Genomic DNA, 23,477 nt, shown 5'->3' with positions numbered 1-23,477 from the left:
AAGGCCAATTTTGAGAGAAAAATTGCCTTTTTAAGAAATTTTTACTATTGCTATTTCTACGGATTTAAGAACACTGAAAAACACTACTAATTAGTTAGTTAACATCATTTCAATGATGTCCCTAACAAGTTCACCTATACACCAAACCCCAAACAGAACAGGTAAGAAAGCCATATTTCCTCCCCCGCCCATCATTTTTTTTTCTCCTGCCAGGAAAAGCCAATAAGGCTCGTATCAAATCAAAATTCATGTAGTCACTGACGTCAGAGCGCGAGCGTCACATGATGTGAGCATTTGTTGATTTTTTTCTGTTTTGGAAATAAACTGTTGAACAACTTATGTAACATGGACGGAATATGGGTTTTACCAGAGACTGAAGAGAGGCGGAGCTCCTCAGAAGGTAAAGAGTATTTAATTAGGGGGCTAGCAGAGGGCAACATACTGTAGCTTTATATTAAAGTTATTTTATTTTTTCAAACTACAATAAACACTAGAAGAAATCAGTGTTTGTGGCATATTTTTGAGATGGCACAAACTGAGTTAAATGGGACATAGTAGTGTGCAATATACGGGTCACAGTTCACTACTTGTTTGAAAAAAAAAATCTAGTTAACATAGCAATGTTGTAATTTTGTCAGTTAACTTTGCTGCCAGCTTACTTCGTGGTCGTAATTGTCTTAGCTTTTAGTCTTCCCCACCCCCATGGTTGCATATTGCTTATAGTTTAAAGTGCCTGGCACTCCTGCATGCACACTTTTTTTTTAAATTGGGGACACTAACGTCAACAAATGGGAAAGGTATTTCTTGTTATTGGAACGGTTTGAGAAAATAGCATAACTTTGAACAAGAACATATATGATTAATTTAAAACTGGTAATGACAGCAAAAATTGTGCACGTCCACCATGCTGTCAGAGTATGCAGTAGTGCTTTAAAAGGATGTACTCAGATTAATTAATTATATAAGCATTAGTTAGGAAGATCATTTCGCACTAAAATCCAGGTTTGCTGGAGATATTGTACTTGAGGGCCTCACCACTTCGTTTCGCGCAGAAGTGGGTGTGTCGTGAATTGAGTGACAGATGCGGTGGACCCGGGCTGTGCAATAGTCTGTAAATTACAAAAAACTGGCCTGTGATGGTCCTATTCTCAAAACAATCGTTTCGCTGTGCGTTGAGTCAAACGGAAATAAACAAATACTTGGCGGCTTTTACAAGTATAGCTGTATTGATCGCTATTATAAGTAAGCCAGACTTCATGCTACGTTTTCAAAAGTCTTATCTATTACATTTACCTTTATATATATATATATATATATATATATATATATATATATATATTCGGATCCGGTCTCAAAAGAAAATAAAAAGTAGGTACGAATGTGTGTGTGTGTGGAAGCTGAAATAACCAGTAATAAAAGAAGTGGACATAAGAGGGTAGAAAGAAAGTACCACAGTCTTACCTAAAGCTTCCTCCTCGGGGGTCACAACGTGGAGCTCAGTGTGCTAATAAAATAACTGTATTCAGAATAAGCACAGATGTAATCATTTTTTGGCGATATTGTATTTGTAAGGATTCCCCTTGTGAAACTATTGTTTTCTTTTTACATTTTGTTATGCATGCGGAGGGAATGCATATACATGAATGACATATCACGGGGGAGGGTTTGAGGCGGGGCTTGCTACTGTGCATCTGGTGAGGCCCTCAAGTACACTATCACCGGTTTGCTGTTGCTTTTTGTTCTCTGTTGTGCAAATGATTTGGGTTTTAAAACTTCTTAAAATTGGCTACGCTAGTATAAACATGCTCTCCAAACTAAAAACCTCATCAGCAGCAGCCAACTTACTCCCCCGCTGTTTCTTGAAACTCACAGCAGATGCTATTGCTATCATAATCTCCACTCTCATAAACAGATCAGTTGTGTAAAACTATGTGCCCAAACTCTGGAAAATATCCTATGTTACACCCATACATAAAAGTGGGACCTCACTGCTTTACTCTCCCCCTGGCCAAAATCTTATAAAAATGCATCCATACCCAGGTGCTAAAATATCTCCTAGACAGCAACATCCTGTCACCTACTCAGCATGGTTTCAGACCTGCCCACAGTACCACTACAGCCCTCATCTGCTTCACAGACACAGTAAACCATCTCAAAAACGAAGGCCTGCAGGTGTCAACTCTTTTTTTTTTTTTTTTTTGGGATATGTCCAAAATATTTGACACAGTCTCACACCAAATCCTGCTAAACAAACTAAACCAATATCACCTATCAAATTCCACTCTTACCTGGTTCTAAAGCTACTTAACTGACAGGTAAAATGTCTTAACTGACAGCTGTGAAATGGGGAAAATTCTCTCTCTCCTCAGCTGCCCATAACTATAGGAGTCCCACAGGGTTCTATCTTAGGACCACTACTATTCACAATCTTCACAAATGACCTCCATACCTCCACACAGCATGCATCTATTCGATATGTGTTGCATAAAACATTCCCACCCTCCTGCAAACAACTCAACTAGCATTCTCTGACGTTGAAAACTACCTTACCAAAGCCCAGCTTATCCTCAGTCCAAAGAAAACTCAGCTTATGATTATAACCAGTTCTAACAAAAACACTGATAACAGTCAATTCACTATCTACTCCACAAATGCTACTCCAATCGCTCCAGTGGCACAGGCTAAGCTATTGAGAAAACATTGTTCCCTGTACTCTTCACTTATCAGACCAATGATCGAGTACAATGCCCCATTCGGGATGTATCTCACCCGACATCTGCAGCAATTGGAGAGACCCCAAAAGTTCCTCACCAAAAGGATAAAGGACTCCAAAATCTGTCATATGCTGCCAGATTGAAGAAACTCCAGCTCTATTCAATCGCATACCGTCTGCTCAGAGGTGACATGTGCCTGACATACAAGGCCATGTCCAACCCGAATTAATGGACATGCTCCACCTCAAAAATCCAAATCCACCAAAACCACTAGAGCAAGCAACTTAAACCTTAGCACGGATATAAATAGGGCGTGCTGGAGGGATAGATTTATCACTCAGAGACTCCCTATGCTGTGGAATAAAATCCCGGTCCATGTGAGGCAGAGCACCTCGCTGACTCTGTTCAAGAGAAATCTAGACCTGTGGATGGGAGATCGTAGGTTTACCCCAGGAATCATCTCTGTGTCACTGCTGGACAGAGGCACAACAAACTAATGGGCACAGTATTTTTTCATATAAGGGGTGGCGTAAGCCACAATAATTTGGGCTAGGCTTATAAATGCCTTAGGACAGATAGCCTAGTATAAACCTATGAACCTAAGTGGACATAAGAGGGTAGAAAGAAAGTACCACAGTCTTACCTAAAGCTTCCTCCTCGGGGGTCACAACGTGGAGCTCAGTGTGCTAATAAAATAACTGTATTCAGAATAAGCACAGATGTAATCATTTTTTGGCGATATTGTACTTGCAAGGACTCCCCTTGTGAAACTATTGTTTTCTTTTTACATTTTGTTGTGCATTCGGAGGGAATGCATATTCATGAATGACATATACGGGGGTGGGTTTGGGGCGGGGCTTGCTACTGTGCATCTGGTGCAGCCCTCAAGTACACTATCACCGGTTTGCTGTTGCTTTTTGTTCTCTGTTGTGCAAATGATTTGGGTTTTAAAACTTCTTAAAATTGGCTACACTAGTATAAACATGCTCTCCAAACAAAAAACCTCATCAGCAGCAGCCAACTTACTCCCCCGCTGTTTCTTGAAACTCACAGCAGATGCTATTGCTATCATAATCTCCACTCTCATAAACAGATCAGTTGTGTAAAACTATGTGCCCAAACTCTGGAAAATATCCTATGTTACACCCATACATAAAAGTGGGACCTCCACTGAACTTAATAACTACAGGCCCACTGCTTTACTCGCCCCCTGGCCAAAATCTTATAAAAATGCATCCATACCCAGGTGCTAAAATATCTCCTAGACAGCAACATCCTGTCACCTACTCAGCATGGTTTCAGACCTGCCCACAGTACCACTACAGCCCTCATCTGCTTCACAGACACAGTAAACCATCTCAAAAACAAAGGCCTGCAGGTGTCAACTCTTTTTTTTTTTATGTCCAAAGCATTTGACACAGTCTCACACCAAATCCTGCTAAACAAACTAAACCAATATCACCTATCAAATTCCACTCTTACCTGGTTCTAAAGCTACTTAACTGACAGGTACCTAGCTGTGAAATGGGGAAAATTCTCTCTCTCCTCAGCTGCCCATAACTATAGGAGTCCCACAGGGTTCTATCTTAGGACCACTACTATTCACAATCTTCACAAATGACCTCCATACCTCCACACAGCATGCATCTATTCGATATGTGTTGCACAAAACATTCCCACTCTCCTGAAAACAACTCAACTAGGATTCTCTGACGTTGAAAACTACCTTACCAAAGCCCAGCTTATCCTCAATCCAAAGAAAACTCAGCTTATGATTATAACCAGTTCTAACAAAAACACTGATAAGTCAATTCACTATCTACTCCACAAATCATAGGTTCATACTAGGCTATCTGCCCGAGGGCATTTATAAGCCTAGCCCATAGTTTTGTGGCTTACGCCACCCCTTTAGTTTGGAGAAACTATGCCCATTATTTTGCTGTGCCTCTGTCGAGCAGTGACACTGAGGTAACCCCTGGGGTGTATCTGCGATCTCCCATCCATCGGTCAAGATTCCTCTTGAACAAGGCCAGCGAGGTGCTCTGCCTCACATATACCGGGATTTTGTTCCACAGCATAGGGAGTCTTTGGGTGATGAATCTATCCCTCCAGCACGTCCTATTAATAACCGTGTCGAGGTTTAAGTCTCCCGCCCTTGTGGCTCTGTGGGATCTAGATTTTTTGAGATGAAGCATGTTCATCAAATCTGGGTTTGACATGGCCTTGTATGTCAAGCACAGGTCACCTCTGAGCAAGCGGTAAGCAACTGAATATAGCTGGAGTTCTTTCAGTCGGGCAGCATAAGACAAATTTTTGAGACCCTTTACCCTTTTGGTGAGGAACTTTTGTGGCCTCTCCAGCTGCTGCAAGTGTCGGGTCAGATACATTCCGAATGGGGCATTGTACTCAATCATTGGTCTGATGAGTGATGAGTATAGGGAGACTATGACCTCCCTTGATCTAGATGTGAATCCCTTCATGATAAGGTGGGCAATGTAGAAGGTCTTCCTAACTACTTTAGCAATATGAGTGTCTAATGAAAGGCTACTGTCAACCTGGGTCCCCAGGTCCCTGATAACTTCTTCTGTGATCAGTGGATTGCCACCTATATGGTAGCTAGGGGTAACCTTGTTTTTCCCGAAGGGTATGACTATGCATTTCTTGGCATTTAACTTTAGGCCATGGCTCTGGCACCAGTTATCCGTTTCTGTGAGACCCTTCTGAAGGATATCTGTGTCAGATGTGTTTTCGACTACAGCGCCCAGTTTGCAGTCATCTGCAAACTTTGTCAGCCATAACCCTCCTGTGTTTGCTTGTACTTCAGAAAAGTAGATGCCAAACAAGAGTGGGCCCAGGACTGAGCCCTGTGGGACACCACTTGTGACAGGCTTTGAGTCTGACATGGCGCCAGCAACTCTGACCCTGTGGGTTCTGTCACTCAGCCAGTTTGCAACCCATCTTGTAATGTATGGGTTTACATTTAAGTTGATGAGTTTTTCAATGATACCCGAGTGGGGTATTGTATCGAAAGTCTTCGCCAGGTCTAGGTAGGCTGTATGGACTGCCTTTCCCTCGTCAATGGCCTTGGTGACTGTTTCGAAAAAGTCAACCAAGTTTAAAAGGCATGATCTGCCTTTGACAAAGCCAAACTGGGTTGGATCCAAAGTCTGCAAATTCCCTATGTCTTTGTTTATGAGATCCATTATGATCCTCTCCATGGCTTTGCAGACAAGGCTTGTTAAGCTAATGGGACGGTAATTTCCAGGGTCGGTGGAGGCACCGCCTTTATGAAGTGGGACCACAGTCGCTGTGCGCCACTCCCTAGGTACATATCCAGAGGTGAGACTAAGATTAAACAGCTGTCTTAACTGTGGGTTTAATTCCTCGTTGAGTTCGTGGAGCACACAGCCGGGGACACCATCAGGTCCCATGGATGCTGTGTTCTTTGCCTTGGAGAGAGCAGTTCTCACCTGGGCGTTAGAGATGTTTGGGGGGCTACAATCATTTGGTATAGATATCTCTCCTTTTGGGGGGGAGGGGAGGGGGAGAAGTTTGCACTGAACCTGTCAGCCAGTATGTTGGCAATGTCTGTAGGATCTGTAATGTTCACATCATTTTGGACTAATTCTGAGCATATCTGGGAGTTTCCTCCTAGGTTTCTGACATAGCTAAAGAATGCCTTATGGTTTTTCTCTCAAAATTAGCTTTGGATGATTTTATGAGAGCTCTTAGCTTTTTAGTTATAGTGATCAGCGGTGTCTTACCTTTTAAGGATTTTGCTCTATCTTGTAGTAGCTTTCTCCTTTTGTTGTAGAGTTTGTTTATGGCTGGGGTCCACCAGACTGGACGCTTGCCTTTGGTACAAAGAGTCTTTGTTTTGCTTGGGATTGCCTGATCCATGCAGCCCTGCAGGTGCTGGTAGAAGGCATTTGTAAGTGATTCAGCGGTTTAAGTAATGTTTACCGCCGGCTCGGGGCCCTTAAAAGAGACCACACTAGTCTTAAGAAGTGTGAAGTCGGCTTTCGAGAAGTTCTTTACTGTGGTCTTTTTTATTTCGGGTGGGGGCGGGATAAGGACCTCCAGCGAGATTAGTTTGTGATCTGATCTCACCAGTGAGGGGTATACTTCCGGTGTTGAACATTGTGCTCCCATGTTCGTGATGATGAGATCAAGTATGTTTTCTCCTCTTGTAGGGATGGTGACTAGTTGTTCCATGGCATTTGAGTTTATGAATTCCAGGAACTTTTGGGCTAGAGTGTTTGGGCTTGAGTAGTGCTCCCAGTCTATATTAGGGTAGTTGAAGTCACCTAGTATGATGGTGTTCGGAGATACATTTATCCCCTCCAGTGTTTTCAGGAAGGCCATGTGAGGTTCCTGAGTTTGCAAGGGTGGCCTGTAACATGCTACAAATTGCAAAGCAGTCTTGCCTATGGTTAATTTCACCTGGATGGTTTCCGATGCATCGTGCGTTGCCACCAATCTTGAGGTGTGGGTGTCCTTGATGAATATGGATACCCCCCCACCTTTCTTGGTATTGTCCGGATTTTGGGGCCGGAACGCATGATATGAGGTAAAGCCTGATAGTGCTGGGGTGCTCTCAGGAGCCTTGAACCAGGTTTCTGTCACAGCACAGACATCGATGTTCTCCATACTGAGAAGGGCCTCAAGTGCGTGCATCTTGAGGTTAAGACTTCTGGCATTGAGCAGCATTACCCTTAGTTTTTTTTCTTTGTTGTGTTCTAGGGTGGTGGGTTTAGAATTTGAGCCTTGCCTAAAAAAGGCACTATGGGGGTGGCAAGAGCCTTTGCCAAAATCCGGAATCCCAGGGGTGACAGGTGCAAGCCGTCCCTTGCGAAGCAGCGTGGCTTGTCCAGCATGTCATCCCAGGCAGACAGACATTGGATCCCCTTTGAATGACACCAGAGTTTAAGCCAATTGTTAAAGCTGATCATCTTATCACTGTATTGTGGCATCATTCTTGGTGAAGGTAGGATACTGCTCAAGGTCAGGGTCATACCTGTTTGGGCTACATAATCAGAGAGCTCCTCTGTCTCTTTTCATGTAGTCCAAGGAGGTACGTCTCAGGTCGTTTACACCAGCGTGGACAATGATTGAGTCGTACTTGTACCTGCTGTTGAGAGACCTGAGTGCTTGCGTTATGTGGCGGATTCTAGCGCCCGACAGGCAGCTTACTGTGACCTTTTCCTTACTCAGTCTGGTGAGCTGACTATGGAGTGTGTCTGACTATGGAGTCACCAATGACTAGTGTGTCTGGCATTGTATTTGGCCTTAAGGGCTGTGACTGCTTGACACTCTGACTGTGTGGTCTATGTGTTGCAGGTGTTGTGTTCTGAGGTGGTAGTTGTTTGGGTGTCTGCTTTGATGGCCTCTGCTGTTTTGGTAGATTTTTGATCAGAGCCTCCGAGTATGTCTTTGTGTGTTTATGTGTATGATTTGAGGTTGTGATGGTATTATGTGAGACTGGGTCTATAGTGTGTGTGGTTACCTTCTCCTCCTGTCTGGTCTTGCCAGTCCTATGTTGAGAGAGCTCAGCCTCCAGTTTGGCCGTATAGTTGCATCTCTCGCATGTATTTGTGTTTTGTGGGAGGAGGAGAGGGTTGTCTGTGTACATGAGGCAATTGTAACATTGCCTCAATATTCCCAGGTTCACCAGCTGAGCAGGAGAGGACATTAGCAACTGATCCCTCGACATGCTAGAAGGAATAGACAGAAAAACTTAAAAAGGTTTTGGGGGTGTGGGTGACCGAGAAATGGGGTTTGCTTTTTTGGGGTACTATCTATAACAAGAGTGCTGTATCAAGGTGATAAGTACTGTAGGAGCAAGTGCTGGGCTATACAGAGAGAGAATAGTCTACTTGGGAGTCAAGTAGAGATAATTTATAGTTATAGGATACACTAAATAGAACAGTAGTATACTTTGAGGAAGGTAGTTTTGAGGGAAAATTTGAAGAGTGGACTTTAGGTAGCCCGAATAGTTTAAACCTGATTAACCGCCGCTGCTCTTGTGTGCTCCTGTGGCAACTCCGCGTTAAAGCGTGCTTTATAGCAAGGGGCTGGAAAAGACAGGAAATGACCCAAAATGGCCAATAAACTACAAGTTACTGGTTTAAACCACTCCTCTGAGGACAAACAGGCAGCTCAGTACTCCCCACCCTCACTGGTGAGTAAAGAAACTTCCCCTTGACCAAACAAGGAAAATGGAGAAACACAGGAACCAAGACAAAGCCCAGGGATCAGCAAAATCTGATCACTGGAACAAACTATTAGGAAAGTATGGAAAACAAGAGTATTTTTTTTTTTTCAAGTTTTTTTTCAGATGGGCAGAAAATACAATAAATGCTGTGTTTTTCGACTAATTGCTATCAAAAGCTAGTACACTTGAGTGTATTAGCCTGTTGTTTAACTTTTAAGCAAAACTTAAACAAGCAAGTGCAACAAACAATTCAAGCTATTAAAAACAGTAAAAACAGGTAATAACAGAATAAAACAGGCAGAAATAGTAGTCGAAAGGCTTAAAAAGTCGAAAATGCAGAAAAAATACTTAGAATCTGGAAAGTTTGTCTTTTCTGGTCTCTGCTGCTCTAGGAACTCTGCTGGATACCACGAGGAGCTATGCTGAGTTCTCTATCCAATCGCTCCAGTGGTACAGGCTAAGCTATTGAGAATAACCATAGACTCCCACCTAAAATTTGATAGTCATCTCAACATAACTATTAAAAAAGTACATGCCAAACTGGGATCACTCTACTGTATCAAACCATTTCTTACAAAAACACAAGATCAGCCATTGCTCGCTCTCAACTTCTATTCACCCTACTCTATGCATCTCCCATTCTGACTAATCTCAACAAAACTGAACTAAGCAAAATGGAAGCCTGCTATAACAGAACTGCCCGCTTTGCTGCAAATTGCTCCTATAGAACTTATCACTGTACTGCTTTGAGACAGCTCCACTGGCTTGAACTGCCCAACCTCCTAACCTACAATCAGCTCTGCATCTGTCATTCTATCTATTACCTCCCCAATGTGTCTTGCCCTCAAAAACCTAATACAACATCACTCAGCCAAATGGCCTCTTGGATCATCAAGCAAACTACTGCTAGAAGTCACCAATAGCTACAATAGACACACTATATAGTAGTTCAGTGGCTAAAATAATGGAACTCTGTCCCCACTAGCATACAAAACACATTGTCCAAAGCCTCCTTTAAAAACCTCATTATGCAACATCTCCAGCAAAGTTGGCAGTGCCATGATTGCTCCCCAGGCTAGTGAAAGCAGGTACACATACTAAACCTAGAATACTTGATAATAGTTTTCACTCTTACTCACAAACATTGGTTAATGTACAATGTATGTACTGTACCTGTGTACTATGTACGTATTTTACCTATGTTCCAAATTTCAGCTGTATACCACAAATCTATTAATTACCTTTATTTTTAAATTAATATTTTCTTGTTTGTTCTCTCCGCTGTAACTGTTGATGTGCTGCATACCACTGTAAAAACATGTCTATTGTAATTTGTGTGTAGGTACTTTTCCGTTAAACCCCTACCACACGTTTTTGGTCCCAGATCGCCATGTCTTGCCTTATTCCTCAGTGAACTGTGCAGATCCTTCAGACCCATGGACTGAATTTGCTCAGCCATGCATCGGCAAGTTCTGAAATACTGATGTTATCTACTTTGCATCTAGTCAAAACATACTCGTAAGGGCAAGTTCCCATTCAGACTAAACAGTCTTTGGCGCGAAAGGCTGACTAGTGTGGGGAAGAACGAGAGAAGAAAAGTTGTGGATCTAGTGAAAAATAACTGGATTACAAAGTGATCACACAGTATACCGCAAAGGGAAGGCTGAGTCTGGGAAGTATCAGTATGTGCATGTGTGTCCCCAAAACAACTGAAATCAGTGCAACAAGTCCAATCAAACTGCAAAGAATGACAGCAGTATAAACAGTACCATGTTAATAATAACAGGTAAAATTATTAAATGACAGCTAAAAAGAACCCAAAGGCATAATCAACTCCACTTTAAAATAACTGCTGGAGTAAATGGGAGGTGTAATTCAAACTGTATATTAGCTACAACTAGCAGCTCTGAGGACGCAAGATGGTTGTAATTTTAACAAAGATCTGATAGACAAATGCACGTTTTTCAAGGAAATGTAGTCGAAACTCTTGAAAGGGGCAAAGGTAAGAAATATAAGCACAAACACAGGAAACTTTAACAGGTATGGGACCGAATAAGGACATCAGTGTGGAACTATAAAAAACAAACACTCTTCCTCTAGTTACAAAGGCAAGTAACTGAAATAACAGGAAAACACTGCACCGCGAGTGATAGGGGTTTAACGGAAAAGTACATGTGTGTATACTGATCATGTCTAAAAATCTAAATGTATCTGTAATTTTTCTATGTGCATTAGTCTGTAAATTACGAAAAACTGGCCTGTGACGGTCCTATTCTCAAAACAATCGTTTCACTGTGCATGGAGTCAAACAGAAATAAACACATCAATACTCGGCGGCTTTTATGAGTATCTTTCTATGTGGAACTTTTCTCCCTTGGCCTCTGCTGAAAAAGGGCCTTTTTGGCTCAGTCAAACATCCCCAGTTAACAAATGTAAAATAAATAGTCTTGTCATATCTAATTATGTGATATCATGGGTGTTTTGCACAAATATGTAATGAATGGCCTGCTTCACCTTTTTATTATATGCCTCACCTCAGGCTTTGTGCCCACTGAGTGGCACACAGCTATAGTTATCCCACTCCACAAGGGGGATCCACCTTGGATCCCGGGAACTACTGTCCCATCAGTCTGAGCCTGATCTGCAAGGGCATGGAACGCATTATCGTGGAACTTTTATCATGGAACTTATAAACAGACATTGGCAACCTTCAAACACCGGACTCCACCCAGTTTGGGTTCTTGAAGGGACGATCTCATCTCCTGAACCTGATTGACTTGTTCAAATCAGTCTCCAGAGCTGTGGACGAGGGTAAGGTGGTCCACACAGCCTATCTGGACCTCGCCAAGGCCTTTGACACCATCCCCCCACTCTGGAATCATAGATAAACTTACTACGCTGGGCATAAATCCCTACATCATTCGATGGGTTGTCAACTGGCTTACTGACAGAACCAAGACTGTAAAAGTAGCCGACTCCAAATCCAGCTCCAGACAAGTGACAAGTGGAGTACCTCAGGGTTCAGTCCTGGGACCGCTCTTGTTTGGCATCTACTTCTCTTAAGTACAGGCTAACACTAAATGACTCTGGCTAACAAAGTTCGGAGATGACTGCAAACTGGGAGCCATTATTGAATCCCATAAATGATGTGGCTATTCTACAAAAGGGCCTTACAGAAACACATGTTTGGTGCCAGAGCCATGGGCTCAAGCTTAATGCCAACAAATGTATAGTTATCCCCTTTGGGAAAAACCATGTACCCATGAATTACCACATAGGTGGCAGTACACTAAACACCGAAAGTGTGATGAGAGACTTGGGGACACAGGTAGGCAGTGGTCTCACCTTCGATAACCACATCACCACAACAATCAGAAATCCTTCTATGTGCACACCTCATCACTAAGAGCTTTTCATCCAGAAAAAAGGAGGTTATTGTTCCACTGTACTCATCCCTCATTAGACCCATTGTAGAGTACCATGCCCCGTTTGGTATGTACCTCACAAGACATCTGCAACGGCTGGAAAGGCTGCAGAAGTACCTCACTAAAAGAATCACAGGCCTAAAGCAGATGCCATATGCTGACAGACTAAAAAATACTCCAGCTATACTCTGTGGCATATCTTCTACTTAGAGGCGATCTCTGCTAAACATACAAGGCCATGCTCCACTTAAAGAAATCCCAATCCCTCAGAGTCACATGCTCCAGGGATCTAAACCTTGTCATCACAACGAACAAAACATGCTGGAGGGATAGGTTCCTGACCCAGAGACTCCCCATACTCTGGAATAGACTGCCCATACATGTCAAGCATAGCGCCTCCTTGCCCCTCTTCAGAAGGAACCAAGATGATTGGATGGGAGATGGGAAATTCACCCCGGGGATCATGTTGTCGCCCTACTAGACAGGGGTTCAGGGAAGTAAATATTGTGGGAAGAAATATCCAGGGATTGATATGGCTAGGCTTGTATAGACCCTAGGGCCAATAGCCTAGTACCAACCTATGGACCTAAGAAATACCATTTTGCTACATAGTTAAAATTGTTGTAAATAAGAAAAGCACCAATGTTGCAAGTCCACAGTAATATTTAATAGATGTTGTAAATTATAAAAATAAAAAACGATGTTAAGCACTTTCATCAACAAGTATGAATTCTTCAGAACAAAGAAACAGTTAAATAGTTTAAATACACATTGCCAGTTGGCCATTGGTTCTAATCCAACCAATACAAACAATAAAAGTTCACTACTCATGAATATATAAATAATGAGACTAAAATATTAGTTACAAAATTAAAATTTTAACTCAAAACCACATTGACCACAAATATAATATATATACTATTAATGCAACAGTCTGCTACATTATAAACACAATGTTAAGTTAACTTTGAAAATTCCTGCAATGGATGAAAATATCATTAAACTGAATCTGCCTTCGCTTTGAGAATAGGCATTATAGTTATATGTTCATTTAGTTCTGGTGGGAAATCTGCGGCTAGTCTCAACTGCCACAGAAGCTCCTTTTTGTGTAGTACATTTTGCCAGTCACCACCTCTCACTTTAACAGTTACAAATTCAACAATAACAAACTTGAAACATGTAAAATTATTGCATGAAATATGGGGTATATTGATATTATTAAAAAACATTGGCAAGTCCTGATGACAGACCATGACATTGCGAGATTTGTCGATCCTGTTCCTAGATTCAGTTTTAGAAACGATAAATCACTCAAGGAGGTTATGTTACCCTAAGGATGATAGGATAGATATTGGTCATGATGGTACTAAACCCTGTGGGCGATGTAACTGGTGTGGGTATACTGATAGTAATAAGGTATTTCATCATCCTGATCAGGGCAGAGACTACCTATTTAGGGTTTCTGCCACCTGTGAAAGTCAACATGTGGTCTATCTTGCTTGCTGTTGTATCTGTGCGAAGTTTTATGTTGGCAAGACAGATAGGTACCTTAAGGACCGCATTAGGGAACATTCATATAACATCAGAAAGGGCAACAAGACCAATGCATTAGCTAAGCATGTCCTCAATACAGACATTTCTCATGTTTTTAGGTTTAGGGTGATTGGATTGATTTATGAGAGTTTGAGGTTTGGTGATATATGCAATAAAACAGAGAATTTGGAGGCAATTTGGATTACTAGACTGAGGAGTAATGAGGGACATGGGTTGAATGAGTGTATCCCTTTGAGACCTAGACTTAAAATGAGACCTTTACGTAGATGATTTTTTATATATGTATAATTTGAATAAATGTTTTTTATATATATTTTTTTGTATTTTTTATATTTTTGTATTTCACAGTCATGTGACTGTGCATCATGTGATGTTCCTGGGTGTATAAAGGTGTGTTTTAATAGTGCTTGAGTACACCTGATGAAGCTTAAATGTGAAAGCGCTTGTGTTTTTTGCACTCAGTAAAGGCCTTATTTTGGATTTTGCAGCCGTCTGAGTCTCTTTGTGACTATTTTTCATTATTTATTTCTTTGGAGACGTTTTGTGGGGACTACTCCTTTTGGCAGCTTGTCTTTGGATTGTTGGTATATAACTATAATGCCTATTCTCAAGGAGAAGGCAGATTCAGTTTAATAATATTTTCATCCATTGCAGGAAATTTCAAAGTTAACTAACAAAATAACATTGCATTTATAATGTAGCAGACTGTTGCATTAATAGTATATATATTATTTTTGTGGTCAATGTGGTTTTGAGTTAAAATTTTAATTTTGTAACTAATATTTTAGTCTTATTATTTATATATTCATGAGTAGTGAATTCTTATTGTTTGTATTGATTGGATTAGAACCAATGGCCAACTAGCAATGTGTATTTAAACTTGTCTATTTAACTGTTTCTTTGTTCTGAAGAATTCATACTTGTTGATGAAAGCTCTTAACATCGTTTTTTATTTTTATAATTTACAACATCTATTAAATACTACTGTGGACTCTCAACATCGGTGCTTTTCTTATTTACTTTGTTTTATTTAGAGCACTTTTTGCACCACCCATTTGGACATAGTTAAAATTGTTGACAGTAATGTGCACATACGTATTGGCTAAGCTTTTATGTTTGTTTGCTGTCCCCAGTAGTGGAGTTGCACGGCTCCACTGCAAACTTATATTAGTGTACTTTGGTTAACTTTAAGTGATAAAAGAAGCATGCACTTGCATAGAAGGGACACACTCGGTTTATTTTTAATTTTATTTTTATTTATTTATTTTACATTTGTTAACCGGGCTAGTCCAACTGGATACATGTCCATTTTCAGTGGAGGCCCGAGGAGAAAAGCTCCGAGCTTACAAAACATTTAATATTACAAGTAAATTAAAAACAACAGTACAAAAATGTATAACAAAACATTACTAAAAACAAGATTGGTACATAGTATAAAAACGACTTGACTATTTTCCCAAAAAACAATAAGTAAGTAAATAGAGAAAAGATGGGGATATAAGGATACTAAGGACATCTACAGGATAAGACAGCATTTGGAAAATAGGATTGGTGGTTAGATGGGATAGGTAGAGCAGCAAAGAGTAGAAAGGTCAGTTTGATAAAAGAATCAACTTTAACAGAGAAATTTAGAGGGAGACATGGTAGAGCAGAGGACAAGCAAGAGAAAAAGCAGTTAGTCAGGGTTATTACAAGAGCATAACCAGTGGTTGGAGAGGAAATGTTTAAGGTTAGTTTTGAATAGTGGGAGAGATGTAAGAGCTGTAAGGTCAATTGGTAGGAGATTCCATATTTTACCAACAAAGTTAGAAAAAAGAGAGTCTCCTGCAGAGTTATTAGATAAAGAAGTTTGCATCAGCATTTTTTTAGTTGAGCGTAGCTTTTTCAGGTTATAGTATGGTGTTATGAGGGTAGAGAGAGTGGGGGTATTGTTTGGTTGATAAAGGACTTTATGGGCAATAATAAGTTGGTTAAATTGTAGGAGGTGAGGTAATTCAAGCCAGCCTAGTTGTTTTAGGTTTTGACAGTGATGAGTCCTATATGGTGAGTTAGTGGCGAATCTGGCAATGTTATTATAAGATCTAGCTAGTTTGTTATGATTATTTTGGGACAGGTTAGTATAGATGGGGGAGGCATATAATAGGGTAGAGATTAAGTGAGTTCTTGCTATTGTAGATCTGGCTAGAGGTGTTAGAAATTGTTTAATTCTATATAAGGATCCGAGTTTTTTGTTGGTAGATTTTATTATAGTGTTAATGTGAGTGTTACATTTAAGTTGATTATCTATTGTGATTCCTAGGAGTTTGGTGGTAGTGTCGGGAGAAATTATGGTGCCATTGTTAGATTCCAATGTAAAGTGAAGAGGGGGAGATGAGTGTGAGGGTGTAAACAGCAATAATTTGTTTTTTTTAGGGTTGAGGAGAAGACAATGGTTAGAGAACCATTTTTCTATTGTGGTGAAGGATTTTTGTGTGAGAGAATGCAGGTCAGTTTGGGATTGTGCTGAACAAATAATTGTGGAGTCGTCGGCGTATTGAATGCAGGTAGAGAAGGAAATAGAGAGATGAAGGTCATTGATAAAAATGGAGAATAAAAGTGGGCCTAAGATAGAGCCCTGTGGGACACCAAAGGAAGTAGGAAGGAGTTCAGAAAGATGATTCTGCCAGAGAACTGCTTGTTTACGATTATCCAGGTAGGATGTAAACCAGTTCAAGGTGGATTTATCAAGAGATAGGGATTTCAGAAGGTGGAGCAGAAGTTTATGGTTGACCATATCAAAGGCTTTAGAAAGATCTACAAAGAGTGCTGACGACAGGAAATTATTGTTTCGATTTTTGTTGATACAGTTAGTAAAAGAAAGTAGGGCTGTGGTAGTACTGTGGTAAGGACGAAAGCCATGTTGACAGTACGCTAAGAGATTGTGGTGGAGTATGTGGGTAATTAATTGTTTATGGATGCATTTCTCCATTATTTTAGCAAGTGGAGACAGAAGAGCTATGGGGCGGTAGTTTGAGTATTCAGTAGAGTCACCACCTTTGTGAAGGGGAATAATACGTGAGATTTTCCAGATTGATGGAATAGTGCATTCCTTAATTGTTCTGTTAATCAATATAGAGATTGGGTAGGCAATGGCTGAAGCTCCTAGTTGTAGGTATTCCCCAGGTAATTTGTCAGCTGAGGGGGTAGAAGGTTTAAGTTTTTGAAGTAAGGAGGAGATGAAGGAGGTGGGTATTGGTTCTAGGTGGAAAGGAGGGGGGGTGGGGCTTGTAGCGGGCAATTTGGCAGTGTCAGGATATTGTTGATTTGCTAAGTTTTGTACAGCTGTGGTAAAGAAGGTATTAAAGGCATTTGCTGTTTTTGTAGGGTCATCAGAGTTGCTGCCAAGTGGAGTTGGTGTGACTACTTTAGCTGGGGATTTTAGCCTGTTAATAGAGGTCCAGAACTTCTGTGGTTGTTGGAGGGAAGATTGTTGAAGTTGGATATAAAAGTTTTTCTTGTCCTGTAGGATTCCTTTTTTAGTTATATTTCTTTGTTGTCTAAAATTTTGCTGATCAGTTATGTGTTTAGTGGTACACCATTTGGTCCAAGATTTATTCCTGGAAAGGATTAGCTTTTTAGTCTCACTTGTGAGCCACACTGCTGGTTTGTTTTTCATTCTTATGGTACGAATTGGGGCATGATGATCTAGGATTGCTAGGAAAGTATTATTGAAGTAGGATACTGCTTCATTTATTGGAAGGGACTTAAGGGGTTCCCATTTACAATGTTTAAGTTCGGTTAGGAACATTTTCTGATCAAAGTGTTTTTTACTGCGTATAGTTCTAACAGGGGGAGATATGTTAACGTTTGTTTTATGTCTTATTATATATATTAGAGAGTGATCGCTAAGGTCATCTGGTAGGGTTCCTGTTGTATAGTTTTGCTCTGGACCATTTATTAATATCCAGTCCAGAATGCTTTCTTTCTCTGTCTCTTTATCAGTTTGGCTGTGTTCCTCCAACTCTTGTCCCCTCCCTCTAGGTACTTTCTTAGCTCCTTACCAGACAAAACACAATTTATTAGAGGAAATGGCTAATATATGCAGTATTACCACTTGAGAGGAACTGAGTGGTATTTTTTATCCATTTAAACCAGTTATTAGTGAGTACTTACCTACTTACTAGAAGACAAAATTTCCTCTGGTCAATTTGAATACCACCTTGGGTGTCCCGTGAAAAGAGGCCAAAGGCCTACTGGGATTAACCCAACAAAAGTTTAAATAAAAAACAGTAAGTAACATGGAGCAGCCATACTACCACTGATGTCTTATCAGAGATTCATCCTACTACACAGATCATTTTCCCCCCACCATTTCCTATATGCCACCTTTACGTGGCCATCACCACACATTCATTTAACAAGGATTGTCTGACTGTGGGCCTCATACAGACCAGTAGTCTTTTATCAGTCTTGCTTTTTAACTCTAGGATGTTCTGCCATCTTGTCGATAGACATTTCTTTCCAAGCTGCACCTTCCTCCCTGTCAGTAGTTACATAGATAAGTATTAGGCTAGCTGCCCTTTCCAGCCCTTTGAAGTATAGCCAGTTTCCCTTTGGATGCTTCAATTAACCTATCACACTTGGTGATAGACTGGCTTTATCCATTTCTTGGTCAATAATTTTATATTATCCCTAGTAAGAATAATTCAGATCATGCCATAGATAATTTGAGGGGACCTGTGTATGGGAGAAAGCATTTCGGAGCTGCTTCTATCCATTAGTAGTACAGGAGGCAGTCTTAGGATAAATGGGTTTCTTACACTTGTAGAAGAACAGGAAATTCCTTCACAACAGTAAATTCAATCACACTTTCAAGTTAACAGTTTCTGAGTATATACTAGCAGAAGAACCCTGATATTCTGCTTCTAGAAGAGAGTTGGAATGGTTGAGGTCTGAAACCGCAAAGAAATCTGTGCCTGCCTCTTGCCTTCTTTGACATACATAGGTTACCTCAAAACCAGTTTTCATAGTAACTGCTAGGCTGGCAGCCTTTGTGGGCCATTTTAAGCCCATTCAATTTTCTTTCAAAGATGAGAATCAAACCATGCACCTTGTACAGTAAACACCTTAACCCATTTTACGAACCCCCACCTATAAACAGAGGTCTGAATCAAAACCTGTTATTTGTATCAGTGAGGCAAAGTCCTTAACCATTATGGCAACCCCACCTCATTCTGTGTTTAGCAATGTAGGAATAATGGCAGGCAGGCAGTCACAGGGACCATAAAATACCTAGCCGTATACACTTTTAAGTAAACAAACTTGAAGGTTTTAACCACCCTTGTCAAGCACTTAATACTTCTTGATTTCCAAATCGAGCATGATCTGCCATGGCAACTTATTCCACATGCTGGAAATATGCTGTTAGGAATCTATCACTCCACTAATCTTGTTTATGTTTTGACGTAGGTTTGGTTCTCTAATGTCGGCATTTGTTTTACAAAGAAATAGGAGATCTGGGTCTCTTATGACTTGAAAAGCTAGACTTGGGTCTCCTTGGAGCAGCTGGTAGACTGAGTATAACAAAAGTTGTGATCATCTTTTGGGATAACTTTCTTATTTGGAAATCTTTGGAGACTTTCAAGCTGAGTGATATGCTTGGTTTGTACATCCCAAAGTGGGCATTTTATTCAATGATGGGTCTGATAAGGAGAAGGATGACTTAATTTCCCCCTTTTCTTTAATTTTCTATTATAGTTGAAGGAGTTGTAGTTCCCTTTGTTATCTGTTGCACCATGAAGTTTGTATGCTGTTTCACGTTTTCTAATAGTGCTCTTAAGTTTGTTACAGGCATGTATTATTGTGGTCTTGAGGTGGTGGGATGGGAATTTTTTGCAACTTTTCATTCTTTTCCTTCTTTTAGTATAGTGTTTATTTATGTGGGTGTTCCACCAGGGAGGTTTGTTTTTGAATTTCCCATTAAATTTAAGACATGCGGGTATTGACTTTTCTGTGCAGTTGTTTTGATGATGCTAAAGGTCAGAGGTGAATGTCAGCTCCTCATTTTATTTCACTCTATCCCTCATTTAATTATGCTTTATATAATGGGTGCCACCTGGGAAAGAGAGCTGGTTTGTTGACCCATTTCTGACACAACTTGGGCACAAAAGTAAGGAAAATAAAAGTTAAATACATAACATCATATAATAAAACAAAGTGGTCACAGATGTTATACATGCAAGCAAAATATAATGGGAATGCAAAAAAAATCCCATAGATGTAAAATTAGACCGAAAAAATGTACAGCATATACAGGAAGTAATTGTTGGGAGTAAGAAGTAAGTCATTTCTATAAGATACAATGGGAATGCAAAAGAAATCCCATAGATGTAAAATCGGACCAAAAATTTACAGCATATATAGGACGTAATTGTTGGGAGTAAGAAGTAAGTTATTTCTATAACATAAGGCTGTAATGTAATAAAACAATCGGTAATTTAAATAAAGAAAGAACATAAGATTGAGATTATGTCAGTTCATTAGAGGCTGTTTGGCTAAATTAGTTCTTGAGTACATCTGGGAATAGGCATTTCAGAGTTCATAACCATTGTCCATAAATCATTTGCATATGGATTCCCCTATAGAGGTTATCTTTTAAAAGTCTTTTTTAAATCTGTCAGTGCATTTCAACACATGACCTTTAGTGGGAGTTTATTCCAGATGTTTTTTCTTCACATTTTCACCACACCATAACTCCCAGCTGGCTACAAGTAACAGTTTAGCCAGACAAGTTAAAATGTGCACAGCCATTCCTCCGTTTTGCAGTACCCTTGTCTTGCTGGCTAAAGTGAATGAAAAACAGCTCTTTAGTCCTAGCAACACATTTACATACCATTTGCTGCAATTTATAGCAGACTCCTCCTCTTTTTTTTTTTTTTCTTTTACTTATTAGTATAATCACACCATTTATAAATTACCTGAGATTATTGAAAGAAACCTACAGGATTTGCTGTAGTTTATAACTGTCACTTGTTTTTTAGTGCAGTCCTTAAACATGTTCCTGTCTTTCAACTGCTGGGCTGTTTAGCCTAAAGAGAATTTTATGCTTTTCTTCCAGTGTTTTGTAAAATGAGTTGAGATTTGCTCTCATCATGCCTTTACAAGCAAAGGGGTAGTAGAATAGTAGACTAGATATTAGAATCAGTCAGTCAAGGCAGAATATGGAAATTGCATTGCTTTATTGAAGCCATATGTTCAACTTGGTCTTCATTATTTAGCATTTCACTTGTTCTCTCCATACTTCTTACTACCTAAAACAGTTGCTCAGTATAAATTCTGAGTTTTCATGATTTTGATATTTTTATATCAACTTGAAATGTGCATTGTGACACTTTAATGTGTGACTTACGGCCTGATAATGCACATAATGGTACAAAAGGCATTACAGACATGAAACTACTAAGTCAGCTGTGCCCTGACTGACTGTAACCTTTTCCAAACCCTCTTCAAAGTTTCAGTTATACCATGGTCTACTAGTCACAAATAAACCCTTCAATCTCCGGATTATATTCTCATTAAAAATAATTTTAGTATCAAATTTGTCAGCTCCCATCTCGCAAGCATCATTGATCATTTTAACTGCTCAATTCATCTATAAGCTTCCTCCCATAGTTCTGTATGTCTATGGCATACCCTCATCTTTTGCTCTCTAGTTTCTACCCATGTTTACCCTTCTTAGTTCATTCTTTGACATACTATTTGAAAGCTTCAAGTCAGGATACCATCCTAGAGTGTCAGAAGTGACTAGAACTTCAGCAGGAAATGGATACCTGACATTCGTGCCCCCTCCAACTCCCACCCCATCCATCATACCGCAGCATCCATTTTGCTTCTGTACTCACTGTTTTACATTTTATAGAGAGAGAGAGAGGACCTTTGGTGCAGCTGTAACATATAGGTTATTATTTGAGGTATTTTGCTGCCCTATGTTATCCACATGCTTTCCACTCTAGGACCTGAAGTCTACACCACCTCTTAAAGTTCTTTATCCCAAACAGAATGGAGTCAGTTTAGAAGAAAATGAGCTAAGAGAAGAGTTGCTTGACTTAATAGAGATAGACATATTAAAATCAGTGAAAGAAATCAGTAAAACCCAAAAAGCCAGAAGTTTGATAAAACAAATGAACACAGTAATTAGGACTGTTCATAGAGATCCATTCAGTATAACATAAGTAAACCGGACGTATTACTGTGCGACTAAATTAATAAATGATAAAGGTCTACCACAAGAACACAAGGTACTGAGGGAGAGAGGGGAGAACACAAACACCCTCATGAAAGTATCAAATAAAGAAAACTATAAAGCTACTAAGGCAAGAAGTGTCACTGTTATAAGAGTATGGAAGAGAGAACAGATCAACGAAAATACTTGGACATGATAAAAGCAATGTGCAGTATCAGAACAGATCAGGATCTGTCGTGCAGTTTTGCAAATAAACTAAAAATTTCAGCACAGGCAGAAAAACTTAGAAGATACACAGATAAATATAAAGGAAAAGTACAAAATAAGCAATTTATTGATGACCAGATAGAGAATTGGGAAACAAGGTAAAAGGAGTTGGAAGACCACCAAAAAAGAAGAAATGGATACATTTTGGAGAAAAGATCCTATGGAACATAACAAAGATGCTAAATGGATAGAGAAGTAAAAGAAAGAATAAGAAGTTTAAAGGCACATACTATGAAATGGGATGAAGTAATAGCCAGAGAGATTGAAACAATTAAGAAAAGCCTCTAATTGGAAAACCACAGGCCCAGATGCTGTACCTATCTTCTGGTTAAAAGTATTAGCATCTTTGCATGAAGATTTAGCCATGAGTAAGAACTATTTATATGCACACCCCGAACAGACACCAACCTGACTAACAACAGGAAAAACAATGCTCCTACTTGAGTGAACCTGCAAGCTACCTTAAAAATTATAGACCACCAACTTGTCTTCCAATGACGTATAAACTGTACACGGGAATTGATGCGGACAGAGTTTATAAAGTTATGGCAGTAGAACAAAAAGGCAATAAAAGAAAGTTGTGTGGAAAAAAAGGATCATTTTTTGTTAAAGTCATAGTGGGAACTGTAAAAACGGGAAGAATATAAGTATGGCATGGATTGACTACAACAAAGCATTTGATAGTATCCCACATTCATGGATAAAAGCGTGCTTAAAAATGTATCCGATACACACTACACTGGTCGACTACATTACAGTAACCATGAAACAGTGGCAGACCACTTTGCAATCAAGCCATGATAAAGGACAAATTATTATCTCAGGATTAAAAATTCAAAGGGGGATATTCTAGGGTGACTCTCTCTGTCACCGCTGTTATTCTGCCTTGCCCTTAACCTATTATCTACTCAACAGCTTAGGCCATGGCTGTAATTTGGCTCCTAGAAAACAACAAAGTATAAAGACTTCTCATCTTCTCGTTGTCAATGACTTAAAACTACATAGCTCATCAGATGAGGAGCTGAAAGCACAACTGCAAGTTGTCAAAACTTTTTCAGATTATATGATATGATCTCCCATGC

At 39.9% G+C, this 23,477-nt stretch overlaps 1 protein-coding gene across 1 annotated transcript in view; it reads left to right on the top strand.

The window, feature by feature from the left end:
• Positions 1 to 271: 271 nt before the first annotated feature.
• The window catches only part of LOC122793328 (protein RUFY3-like), a gene marked incomplete in the record, with an annotated part of 2,132,439 nt that continues 2,109,233 nt past the window's right edge, over positions 272 to 23,477 (top strand). Inside the window, 1 exon segment of the mRNA XM_044061223.1 lies at positions 272 to 400. Within this exon segment, the coding sequence (XP_043917158.1) occupies positions 346 to 400 (55 nt within the window).

Source organism: Protopterus annectens, chromosome 2.part0 (assembly GCF_019279795.1).
Source record: "Protopterus annectens isolate FY-2018-M chromosome 2.part0, PAN1.0, whole genome shotgun sequence".
Classification (NCBI taxonomy): Eukaryota; Metazoa; Chordata; order Ceratodontiformes; family Protopteridae; genus Protopterus; species Protopterus annectens.
This window is presented reverse-complemented; position numbering and strand designations above follow the sequence as displayed.